General features: G+C 45.8%; 1 protein-coding gene across 1 annotated transcript; it reads right to left on the reverse strand.

Annotated features, from left to right (window-relative positions):
• Positions 1–380: 380 nt before the first annotated feature.
• PFDN2 (prefoldin subunit 2) lies at positions 381–12,839 on the reverse strand. The gene is made up of 4 exons (XM_030187504.1): positions 12,746–12,839; positions 2,783–2,871; positions 2,129–2,252; positions 381–689 (listed from the first exon to the last, which is right to left on the reverse strand). Exons 1-4 carry the CDS (start codon positions 12,803–12,805, stop codon positions 510–512), a joined length of 453 nt encoding a protein of 150 aa, XP_030043364.1. The 5' UTR covers positions 12,806–12,839; the 3' UTR covers positions 381–509.
• Positions 12,840–13,135: the final 296 nt, after the last annotated feature.

Raw genomic sequence — 13,135 nt, forward strand, 5'->3', positions numbered from 1 at the left:
GTGGAATAATCTTGAAATTATTTTAACGTTTTCCCCAAGTCTCAGCTGGAAACCTCTATGGTTCTGTTTGATCTCTCTCAACAATTTCCTTAGCCTACTTTGGAGGAATGAATTGTCAGGACAGAACTGTACCAATTATTCAGAGACCTAGTGACTAGACAAAAGGGAAAGCTTTCTGTACACCGTATTCAGATTTAGATCAGATCCACCCCACATAACAAAAAAAAATTCTTCTCCCTCATTTAAGACACCCACATACAAAACTACAAACTCATCTATGCTTAAGCTTTTGTTCATCATCATCAGGACAGCTGCATCCTTGCTACAGAAGCCCTGATGGTCATTTTCAGACACAATGAATGGAAGAACCTGAGGCCATCTGACATGTTTCAAATATGTATTTAACAAAAATAGTACACGAGTAACACCCCTCCCTCTCCCCCCAAAAAACAAACTGAATAAAGTTAATGATGCTCTACAAGGATGCTGTAGTTGGTGGGGAAAGGATCTCAGGAGACCAAGACTCCCGCAGAGCTGGGTTTGCTGCCCGGCCCATCCCCACTCTCCTTGGGTGACTGTTTCTGCTCCTCCTCGCCCATCAGTCTTATGTTGTGCTTCTCACGGAACTCATTCAACTCCTTGCCCTTGGTCTGCAGCTGTGTGTTCAGAGACTCAATGATTTTGTGGATCTGCAGCGGAGAGCAGAGAAGATGGCTTACTTTTTTTTCTTTAAATATTTATTTATAAATTTGCATTTACATCCATAAACATAGACTTAAGAATATCAGAATCATTTAAAAGGTAAAAAGAAAAACTTACAACCTTCTGGTTAAAGTATGGAATATTTGATTTACATTTGTCCCCAATAATAGATCAAGATGCTAGGAAATATTTCACATAGAATAGGCAAAAATAAATATAACGGGGGGGAGGGGGGGGGGCAGATGTCTACAGCCAGCATAACAGTGCTCTAATTAGGCGAAGCAACAGGTGATTTAACATTTTCCTTAGATGAGATGAATTCTAATAATTTCGAAGGGGAAATAAATATGTAATTATTCGCTTCATAGGTTACGAAGCATTTACAAGGAAATTTTAACATGAAAGTAGCACCCACATTAAGTACTCTGATTTTACACAAAAGAAATTCTTTCCTCTTTTTTTGGGTGCTTCTTGCCATGCCAGGAAAAATTTGAATTTTTTGCCCCCAAAACACATCATTTAAATGGCGAAAATAGAGTCTTCAAATGTTATTTCTGTCCAGTTCAAGAGCAAAGGACACAATCAACGTAGTCCTCTCTGTAACTGTCTCCAGAGAGTTCTCAAGAAACTCAGTTAAATCTAAATCTGGAGGAGCCTGTGGTTGCTCTCTTTGTTCTTTCACAACGCCTGAAATACATTGAGTCTTCGTTATAGGGGGACATCCCTCCATAGGAATCCCCAATATCTCATTAAAGTATTTTTTAAGCATGTCCAAAGGTGAAATTAAAGGTGACTTGGGAAACTTCAGAAACCTCAGGTTATTCCTCCTCCCAGAAGATAGTTTACTTTAAAAAGGGGGACGTGAGAAACAGAGTTTGTCAGCAGTGACACACGACCCCATCAGGAATCTTCCATGTTACTGCACAGCCCAACCAAGTTTGTTAAAGGAAAATCAAAGCAACAAACAAGAGACAGACACAACAGCAGCTATGACTACTGCTGCCGATTTCAATAGTTCTACTAGATGTATGCAACACTGTACACCTGCACAGAGGAGACAGACCCTGCTCAGGAGAGCTTATAATTGATTCAATACAGAACAAATAATAGAATTAGGGAGTCTCATTTATGACTGGAAATGGTTAAAAACTGCATAGGTAAGAACAGGAGAATAAAAAGTTAAGATCTAAAAGAAAAAGTGGGCTTTTAAGTTAGCCTCAAATTCTGCCCGTTTTCTTTAACACCAGACTAACTGATCCCTGGTTTTATCCAAAAGGTTAGGATTATCTATGATTGTTCCAAGATCCCTTGTGTTCCGACAGTCAGGGTTTTAGCGATTCATAACTAAGTTGTCACAGTAATCAATCTGGCTTGTCACAAAAGCCTAGATCACTATAGCTAGATTTCTTAGAAAAACTGGAGTTACCTGTCCCTTGTTATTTTCCAGGGCTGGGAGGACTTCTTTCACAGTTCGTTCCACCAGCACACCCCCGACCATACGGTAACACTTCCTGTTTTGATCTACCTCTTTGAGTGTGTCGATAACAAGACTGGAGGAAAGGGAAAGCATGGTCAGAAGACAAGAGGTGCAGCCATGCAGTATTTATTTACCATAAACCTTCCTCCGCCACAAACCACCAGTTCATTCGGACCCCCCGAGTGAATGTGCTACAAAAGAAGCCTCACGCACAGGCAGATGATCAAAAGCAAACACCGGACTAGTGCTGTCTGCCTGCGCACGATGATCAGAGCCAGCGAGTGTGTAAAACAACGAGCTTGCTGACTCTGAACGCTAATTGCGTCCAAATGCATGCTGGACAGGATCAATTCCTCCCCAATGCTCAGTGGGCAGCAAGCCAAACAAGGGACTAGTGCTGTTTGCCTGCGCACGATGATCCCATTCAGTTATGTTTTCCAGGAAGCGTTTATTAAATCACGCCTCCAGAACATATCTAAAGGTGGTCTCAACTTTTTGAATTGGGCTGTAGTTTGAATTTCAATAATCACATTTCTAGATCAAAGACTTCCTCACTTGCCCCTTTTGGGTCCTCAGAGAATCCTGAGCTTTATCGCCTCTCACCTGTGTTCATTCAGCTCCATCTCCAGCTCAGCGGCTTTCGAAGCCATGCCCCGCTGTTCCTGCCGCAGCCGATTAAATCCTGCCACTACCTATTATAGAAAGAAAGAAAACGAAGAGTTTCAGTCACATTGGATGTAGAAAACACAGGGGCCGATATTCAGACTGTGGGAGTTAGCCAGGCTAACTCCTGCATAAGTACATAAGTAATGCCATACTGGGAAAAGACCAAGGGTCCATCGAGCCCAGCATCCTGTCCATGACAGCGGCCAATCCAGGCCAAGGGCACCTGGCAAGCTTCCCAAACGTACAAACATTCTATACATGTTATTCCTGGAATTGTGGATTTTTCCCAAGTCCATTTAGTAGCGGTTTATGGACTTGTCCTTTAGGAAACCGTCTAACCCCTTTTTAAACTCTGTCAAGCTAACCGCCTTCACCACGTTCTCCGGCAACGAATTCCAGAGTTTAATTACACGTTGGGTGAAGAAATATTTTCTCCAATTTGTTTTAAATTTACTACACTGTAGTTTCATCGCATGCCCCCTAGTCCTAGTATTTTTGGAAAGCGTGAACAGACGCTTCACATCCACCTGTTCCACTCCACTCATTATTTTATACACCTCTATCATGTCTCCCCTTAGCCGTCTCTTCTCCAAGCTGAAAAGCCCTAGCCTCCTTAGTCTTTCTTCATAGGGAAGTCGTCCCATCCCCGCTATCATTTTAGTCGCCCTTCGCTGCACCTTTTCCAGTTCCACTATATCTTTCTTGAGATGTGGTGACCAGAATTGAACACAATACTCAAGGTGCGGTCGCACCATGGAGCGATACAACGGCATTATAACATCCTCACACCTGTTTTCCATACCTTTCCCAATAATACCCAACATTCTATTCGCTTTCCGAGCCGCAGCAGCACACTGAGCAGAAGGTTTCAGTGTATTATCGACAACGACACCCAGATCCCTTTCTTGGTCTGTAACTCCTAACGTGGAACCTTGCATGACGTAGCTATAATTCAGGTTCTTTTTTCCCACATGCATCACCTTGCACTTGCTCACATTAAACGTCATCTGCCATTTAGTCTCCCAGTCTCGTAAGGTCCTTCTGTAATTTTTCACAATCCTGTCGCGAGTTAATGACTTTGAAAAACTTTGTGTCATCAGCAAATTTAATTACCTCGCTAGTTACTCCCATCTCTAAATCATTTATAAATATATTAAAAAGCAGCGGTCCTAGCACAGACCCCTGAGGAACCCCACTAACTACCCTTCTCCATTGTGAATACTGCCCATTTAACTCCACTCTCTGTTTCCTATCCTTCAACCAGTTTTTAATCCACAATAGGACATTTCCTCCTATCCCATGGCCCTCCAATTTCCTCTGTAGCCTTTCATGAGGTACCTTGTTAAACACGGATATTCAATGGCAGGCTATTTCTGGTGACTGGCATTGAATATCTGGTTAATTTTTGGCCGGTTTGAAGATAGCCGGCTAAGTTGATATTCAGACTTAGCCAGTTATATCGCCTAGCTGCTATCTGGTGATACTCAATGGGAGATAGCCGTTTTTTCCCTGCTGAATATCATCGGATAGCCGGTTATGGGGCATTTAACCAACCAGGTGCCGATTCCGGTTGGTTAAGTGCTTTTGAATATCAGGGGGATAGACACTCCCATCACAGAGCAGCAACGATTTCACTTCAGGCTTTTGACTTCACCAGATAATATAGAGTGAATGGGACAAATTCCTGTAATGCATTATGCTGTAAAATGTGTAATCACGGGAACCCACAGGGAAAGACAGCCAACATAAAGGATCATGATCTTCATCTAGCCTAGTGCAGAAAATGTGAAGGTGATATACTGGGGAGGCACACATGATGCCAAAGACAATACTTAATTGGCAGATAAACAAAATGAGATGTCAAAGAGGAGACAGCTCCATGGGGAAGCACTTTACAGGACCCGAGCACTACTACTACTACTTATTTCTAAAGCGTTACTAGACGTACGCAGCGCTGTACACTTGAACAGGAAGAGACAGTCCCTGCTCGACAGAGCTTACAATCTAATCAGGACAAACAGGACAAATAAGGGATAAGGACAAAGAGTAGCAAGATTCCGGAATCCCACTGTAGCAACATTCTGTGTGGAATCCCAAAGAGCAGCAAGATTCCGGAATCCCAAAGACTACTACTACTTATCATTTCTATAGCGCTACTAGACGTACGCAGCGCTATATACTTGAACATGAAGAGACAGTCCCTGCTCGACAGAGCTTACAATCTAATTAGGACAAACAGGACAAATAAGGGATAAGGACAAAGAGTAGCAAGATTCCAGAATCCCACTGAAGCAACATTCTGTGCAGAATCCCAAAGAGCAGCAAGATTCCGGAATCCCAAAGACTACTACTACTACTACTTATCATTTCTATAGCGCTACTAGACAAACGCAGCACTGTACACTTGAACATGAAGAGACAGTCCCTGCTCAACAGAGCTTACAATCTAATTAGGACAGACAAACAGGACAAACAAGAGATAAGGGAAAAAAAGTGAGGATGATAAAATAAGGGTTCTGAACAAGTGAATAAGGTTTAGGAGTTCAAAGCAGGGGGGAAGGTAGGGGGCATCTCAGTAATTGGTGTTGAGAAAGAAGAAGGGGGTAGAGACTAGGGGTGGAAGAAGGATCCACACCTTCCCCTCACTGCTTTGTAACCCCATCGTTTGTCCCCAAGCCTCATTCACCCTCTTGGCTAAAGGATGAGGTACCTTCTCTTACTGCTTCTGAACCAACTGTTGCATTTGAACTGCACAATTCAAACTCCGCCAGTCTAGCCAAAAGCAGTTGCTGCTAGGACCACTTTTTCTATTCCACTCTCCCCAGGAGACAGATAAGGCAGCCCCTGTAATCGTTCTGTATAGCCCCTCCGCTGGGCACAGCAGGGTAAAAACATGCCCTTCCATCTCCCACAGGGGTCAGGGATTTTGCTGCATTTCAACATTTTTGCATTAATAATGTTCAAAGTAACTGATCATTTCAACTTTAAAACTGTCACACAAAGGTGGTATGTCTAATCCATTACCCTCTACTCTCATCCTTTAGTTGTTTAACATGAGAATTAACAGACATTAATATTAAATGTGCTGCAGTATGGTGGTATACATCACGGCAAAGCGCATGCGCGTGTCAGCTGGAGCAACAGGGTAAACTACATTTTTATATCATTTTCGCTGGAGGAGTGGCCTAGTGGTTAGGGTGGTGGACTTTGGTCCTGGGGAACTGAGGAACTGAGTTCGATTCCCGGCACAGGCAGCTCCTTGTGACTCTGGGCAAGTCGCTTAACCCTCCATTGCCTGCCACATAGAGCCTGCCATGAGTGGGAAAGCGTGGGGTACAAATGTAACAAAAAAAAAACCACACTTTTAATATGTGAAACACCTAATTTCCAAACGTTCAGCAAGTCTTGTTAAGGACCCTCTTACGCCAGCCCCGATTTGTCCTTATTTCCCAATGTTAATTTTCATCTACCGCTGTGTGATACTTCTGCACATTGCAGCACTATTTTCTGAGCACTGATGAGGAAAACCAAATGGTCTCATTTACATGCACTTAACTACATTTGCATGCTATCTGTGCTAATGCCTGGCAGGCTTGTTGTTCCCGTACTAGACCCCTCTGAGCATTCTGCGCTAGTTGATGCAGATGCTAGAACAGCGCTAATGGCCTCTAGCGCGGGTCCATATTATTATTTATTGCATTTGTATCCCACATTTTCCCACCTATTTGCAGGCTCAATGTGGCTTACATAATGTTGCTAACAATGTTATTACAAGATATCAGATACAGTTAGTATTGTGCAGAGATTAAGTATGCTTCTGAGCATTGGGGTATATGTTAAGTAGCCAGTGTAGCTAACACATAGCCCTACAGTGTTTGGGGTTATTCAGGTTACCCTATGCCTCTGTTTAGGACTGCAACTTTTGGGATCTTGCCAGGTATTTCTGACCTGGATTGGTCATTGTTGGAAACAGGATACCGGGCTTGATGGCAACGTTTATGTTCTTAAGAAGATACATGTAGGGTGGTGATGCCAGACTCATATTTGGGAAAACGAAATACGAAAGCGCCAAACCCCTAAGAGAAAAACTACATTGGCTACCACTAAAAGAACAAATTACGTTTAAAGTTTGTACCCTGGTACATAAAATCGTTGACCCCAACCTGCATGTCAGACCTTATAGACTTGCCTATTAGGAATGCAAAAAGATCATCACGCACATTCCTCAATCACCATTATCCTAGCTGCAAAGGGCTAAAATATAAATCCACATACGCGACCAGTTTCTCATACATCTGCACGCAGCTATGGTACGCAGTTCCTAAGGTCATAAAAACAACGCAAGACATAACCATCTTCCGAAGACTACTGAAAACAGATCTCTTCAAGAAGGTGTACCAGAAGCATCCATCTTAAACACCAAATAACAACACTATACACGATCTATACTAAACCGAACTCTTATCACATGACTGATCTACCTCTTTGATATCAATGATTAAGCAGTACCACTTTAACCTTATGGCGAATAGGGTCTCCCTATAGTTGATGACCTAATGTGTGCTATTATCCAATTTATTACTCAGGAACCTTCATACACTACCTAATTTATTCTTCTTCACCATGTATGTATGCACATAGTGTACATACATACCATGTTCTGTTCCATTCATGTTATGTTCCATGTTTGATACCAGGCATGTATGCACCTTAACACAATATCATTTGTAATTCTGTTACCCGGAAATGGCAACCGCCATTACGGCAAATGTAAGCCACATTGAGCCTGCAAATTGGTGGGAAAATGTGGGATACAAATGCTACAAATAAATAAAAATAAAATGCCTGACAAGTTTCAATGCCTCAATCAGGTGTCACATCAATATGGCATGGACCACTGACGAGCACATCTTCAGAACCCTGCCCAAGCACTGCTACACATAATACAAGCATACAGTACAGCCAAATATTTGAAAAGTATTAATCCGCAAACGAACCTTTTCCGGAGGTGCAAAGGCAGTAGAACGAGAGGACATGAAATGAGATTGAAGGGGGGCAGACTCAAGAAAAATGTCAGGAAGTATTTTTTCACGGAGAGAGTAGTGGATGCTTGGAATGCCCTCCCGCGGGAGGTGGTGGAAATGAAAACGGTAACAGAATTCAAACACGCGTGGGATAAACATAAAGGAATTCTGTTCAGAAGGAATGGATCCTAAGGAGCTTAGCCGAGATTGGGTGTCAGAGCCGGTGGCGGGAGGCGGGGATAGTGCTGGGCAGACTTATACGGTCTGTGCCAGAGCCGGTGGTGGGAGGCTGGGCTGGTGGTTGGGAGGCGGGGATAGTGCTGGGCAGACTTATACAGTCTGTGCCAGAGCCAGTGGTGGGAGGCTGGGCTGGTGGTTGGGAGGCGGGGATAGTGCTGGGCAGACTTATACAGTCTGTGCCAGAGCCAGTGGTGGGAGGCGGGGCGGGTGGTTGGGGGGCGGGGATAGTGCTGGGCAGACTTATACGGTCTGTGCCCTGAAGAGGACAGGTACAAATCAAAGTAGGGTATACACAAAAAGTAGCACATATGAGTTTATCTTGCTGGGCAGACTGGATGGACCATGCAGGTCTTTTTCTGCCGTCATTTACTATGTTACAGTACAGCCAGCCCAAGACACAACTTCATCAGAGGCTCAGGCAGAAATCTAGAACAGCCAGCCAAAGATACCAATTTCCTCAGCGCACCAAAGCTGCATCACAGCCCCAGGCGGCCATCAGATCGATATACACAATGCAGGAACACATGACAAACAGCTGAAGATACAGTTTCCTTAAAGCCCCTTACAGGCATCAGCTTGATAACACTCAGGGCAGGAAGACAGCACTGACAGCTGAGGATAAGAGCTTCATCAGAGGCAGGCACACAGTACAGCCAGCTGAAGATACAGTTTCCTTAAAGCCCCTTACAGGCATCAGCTTGATAACACTCAGGGCAGGAAGACAGCACTGACAGCTGAGGATAAGAGCTTCATCAGAGGCAGGCACACAGTACAGCCAGCTGAAGATACAGTTTCCTTAAAGCCCCTTACAGGCATCAGCTTGATAACACTCAGGGCAGGAAGACAGCACTGACAGCTGAGGATAAGAGCTTCATCAGAGACAGGCACACAGTACAGCCAGCTGAAGATACAGTTTCCTTAAAGCCCCTTACAGGCATCAGCTTGATAACACTCGGGGCAGGAAGACAGCACTGACAGCTGAGGATAAGAGCTTCATCAGAGGCAGGCACACAGTACAGCCAGCTGAAGATACAGTTTCCTTAAAGCCCCTTACAGGCATCAGATTGATAACACTCAGGGCAGGAAGACAGCACTGACAGCTGAGGATAAGAGCTTCATCAGAGGCAGGCACACAGTACAGCCAGCTGAAGATACAGTTTCCTTAAAGCCCCTTACAGGCATCAGATTGATATCACTCTGGGCAGGAAGACAGCACTGACAGCTGAGGATAAGAGCTTCATCAGAGGCAGGCACACAGTACAGCCAGCTGAAGATACAGTTTCCTTAAAGCCCCTTACAGGCATCAGATTGATAACACTCGGGGCAGGAAGACAGCACTGACAGCTGAGGATAAGAGCTTCATCAGAGGCAGGCACACAGTACAGCCAGCTGAAGATACAGTTTCCTTAAAGCCCCTTACAGGCATCAGCTTGATAACACTCGGGGCAGGAAGACAGCACTGACAGCTGAGGATAAGAGCTTCATCAGAGGCAGGCACACAGTACAGCCAGCTGAAGATACAGTTTCCTTAAAGCCCCTTACAGGCATCAGATTGATATCACTCTGGGCAGGAAGACAGCACTGACAGCTGAGGATAAGAGCTTCATCAGAGGCAGGCACACAGTACAGCCAGCTGAAGATACAGTTTCCTTAAAGCCCCTTACAGGCATCAGCTTGATAACACTCAGGGCAGGAAGACAGCACTGACAGCTGAGGATAAGAGCTTCATCAGAGGCAGGCACACAGTACAGCCAGCTGAAGATACAGTTTCCTTAAAGCCCCTTACAGGCATCAGATTGATAACACTCAGGGCAGGAAGACAGCACTGACAGCTGAGGATAAGAGCTTCATCAGAGGCAGGCACACAGTACAGCCAGCTGAAGATACAGTTTCCTTAAAGCCCCTTACAGGCATCAGATTGATATCACTCTGGGCAGGAAGACAGCACTGACAGCTGAGGCTAAGAGCTTCATCAGAGGCAGGCACACAGTACAGCCAGCTGAAGATACAGTTTCCTTAAAGCCCCTTACAGGCATCAGATTGATAACACTCAGGGCAGGAAGACAGCACTGACAGCTGAGGATAAGAGCTTCATCAGAGGCAGGCACACAGTACAGCCAGCTGAAGATACAGTTTCCTTAAAGCCCCTTACAGGCATCAGCTTGATAACACTCAGGGCAGGAAGACAGCACTGACAGCTGAGGATAAGAGCTTCATCAGAGGCAGGCACACAGTACAGCCAGCTGAAGATACAGTTTCCTTAAAGCCCCTTACAGGCATCAGCTTGATAACACTCGGGGCAGGAAGACAGCACTGACAGCTGAGGATAAGAGCTTCATCAGAGGCAGGCACACAGTACAGCCAGCTGAAGATACAGTTTCCTTAAAGCCCCTTACAGGCATCAGCTTGATAACACTCGGGGCAGGAAGACAGCACTGACAGCTGAGGATAAGAGCTTCATCAGAGGCAGGCACACAGTACAGCCAGCTGAAGATACAGTTTCCTTAAAGCCCCTTACAGGCAGCAGATTGATAACACTCAGGGCAGGAAGACAGCACTGACAGCTGAGGATAAGAGCTTCATCAGAGGCAGGCACACAGTACAGCCAGCTGAAGATACAGTTTCCTTAAAGCCCCTTACAGGCAGCAGATTGATAACACTCAGGGCAGGAAGACAGCACTGACAGCTGAGGATAAGAGCTTCATCAGAGGCAGGCACACAGTACAGCCAGCTGAAGATACAGTTTCCTTAAAGCCCCTTACAGGCAGCAGCTTGATAACACTCAGGGCAGGAAGACAGCACTGACAGCTGAGGATAAGAGCTTCATCAGAGGCAGGCACACAGTACAGCCAGCTGAAGATACAGTTTCCTTAAAGCCCCTTACAGGCAGCAGATTGATAACACTCAGGGCAGGAAGACAGCACTGACAGCTGAGGATAAGAGCTTCATCAGAGGCAGGCACACAGTACAGCCAGCTGAAGATACAGTTTCCTTAAAGCCCCTTACAGGCATCAGCTTGATAACACTCAGGGCAGGAAGACAGCACTGACAGCTGAGGTTAAGAGCTTCATCAGAGGCAGGCACACAGTACAGCCAGCTGAAGATACAGTTTCCTTAAAGCCCCTTACAGGCATCAGCTTGATAACACTCAGGGCAGGAAGACAGCACTGACAGCTGAGGATAAGAGCTTCATCAGAGGCAGGCACACAGTACAGCCAGCTGAAGATACAGTTTCCTTAAAGCCCCTTACAGGCATCAGATTGATAACACTCAGGGCATGAAGACAGCACTGACAGCTGAGGATAAGAGCTTCATCAGAGGCAGGCACACAGTACAGCCAGCTGAAGATACAGTTTCCTTAAAGCCCCTTACAGGCATCAGATTGATATCACTCTGGGCAGGAAGACAGCACTGACAGCTGAGGATAAGAGCTTCATCAGAGGCAGGCACACAGTACAGCCAGCTGAAAATACAGTTTCCTTAAAGCCCCTTACAGGCATCAGCTTGATAACACTCAGGGCAGGAAGACAGCACTGACAGCTGAGGATAAGAGCTTCATCAGAGGCAGGCACACAGTACAGCCAGCTGAAGATACAGTTTCCTTAAAGCCCCTTACAGGCATCAGATTGATAACACTCGGGGCAGGAAGACAGCACTGACAGCTGAGGATAAGAGCTTCATCAGAGGCAGGCACACAGTACAGCCAGCTGAAGATACAGTTTCCTTAAAGCCCCTTACAGGCATCAGCTTGATAACACTCGGGGCAGGAAGACAGCACTGACAGCTGAGGATAAGAGCTTCATCAGAGGCAGGCACACAGTACAGCCAGCTGAAGATACAGTTTCCTTAAAGCCCCTTACAGGCATCAGCTTGATAACACTCGGGGCAGGAAGACAGCACTGACAGCTGAGGATAAGAGCTTCATCAGAGGCAGGCACACAGTACAGCCAGCTGAAGATACAGTTTCCTTAAAGCCCCTTACAGGCATCAGCTTGATAACACTCGGGGCAGGAAGACAGCACTGACAGCTGAGGATAAGAGCTTCATCAGAGGCAGGCACACAGTACAGCCAGCTGAAGATACAGTTTCCTTAAAGCCCCTTACAGGCATCAGCTTGATAACACTCAGGGCAGGAAGACAGCACTGACAGCTGAGGATAAGAGCTTCATCAGAGGCAGGCACACAGTACAGCCAGCTGAAGATACAGTTTCCTTAAAGCCCCTTACAGGCAGCAGATTGATAACACTCAGGGCAGGAAGACAGCACTGACTGCTGAGGATAAGAGCTTCATCAGAGGCAGGCACACAGTACAGCCAGCTGAAGATACAGTTTCCTTAAAGCCCCTTACAGGCATCAGCTTGATAACACTCAGGGCAGGAAGACAGCACTGACAGCTGAAGATACAGTTTCCTTAGTTAAGAGCCCATGCAGGCACCAGACTGATAAACTCAATGCAGGAACACAGCACAAACAGTTAAGGATCAAGTTTCCCCAGAGCATCACACTGATACACGCACAGGGCGTTGAGAAGTAATCTGACACGTGGAACAGCTAAAGACAGTTTCATCAGCGCCTCACGCAAGCTCTATATGTCACACCCCGACCCTAGCTCTTTCCTCCCCCCTCGTCTCGGTACCTGCTCCGCGGTGAGCGGTTTACCGGAGCCGCTCACTCCTCCGCTGTGCGTGGTAGCCATGATCTCGCCCTCCCTCCCTGCCGCCAGGATCAAAGATGCGTCACTTCCGGCGTGAGAAATAATCGTGTACGCACGCCGCGCGCAGCAGGTTCGCCTGGCTTTCTGGGTCCTATTGGAGTACGGCCCGGCTGGATGCCTGAAAAAAAAAAACAAAGTCGTTTTTTTCCCCCTCGTCAGATCTGCTAAAGTTTCGCCTTCCGCGAGGGTCATAGGGATGGAAATAAGAGGGAGGGGTAATTAATAGATACGGGTGAGATATTTGGGGTTGGATTGTGAAGAGGCGGCTCCTTCAGGCAAAGGGGTCCTAATGCGGCCATCATTGTTAGGGGC

The sequence above is a fragment of the Microcaecilia unicolor genome, chromosome 14 (genome assembly GCF_901765095.1).
Source record: "Microcaecilia unicolor chromosome 14, aMicUni1.1, whole genome shotgun sequence".
Classification (NCBI taxonomy): Eukaryota; Metazoa; Chordata; class Amphibia; order Gymnophiona; family Siphonopidae; genus Microcaecilia; species Microcaecilia unicolor.

Bases quoted from the DNA above. Each gene is read 5' to 3' on its own strand.
- PFDN2 (XM_030187504.1), bottom strand. From the start codon at position 12,805: ATGGCTACCACGCACAGCGGAGGAGTGAGCGGCTCCGGTAAACCGCTC. The intron at 2,253-2,782 runs GTGAGAGGCGAT...CCTTTCCTCCAG, and splicing joins ATGGAGCTGAATGAACACAG to TCTTGTTATCGACACACTCA. The intron at 690-2,128 runs GTAACTCCAGTT...TCTCCGCTGCAG, and splicing joins TGGAAAATAACAAGGGACAG to ATCCACAAAATCATTGAGTC.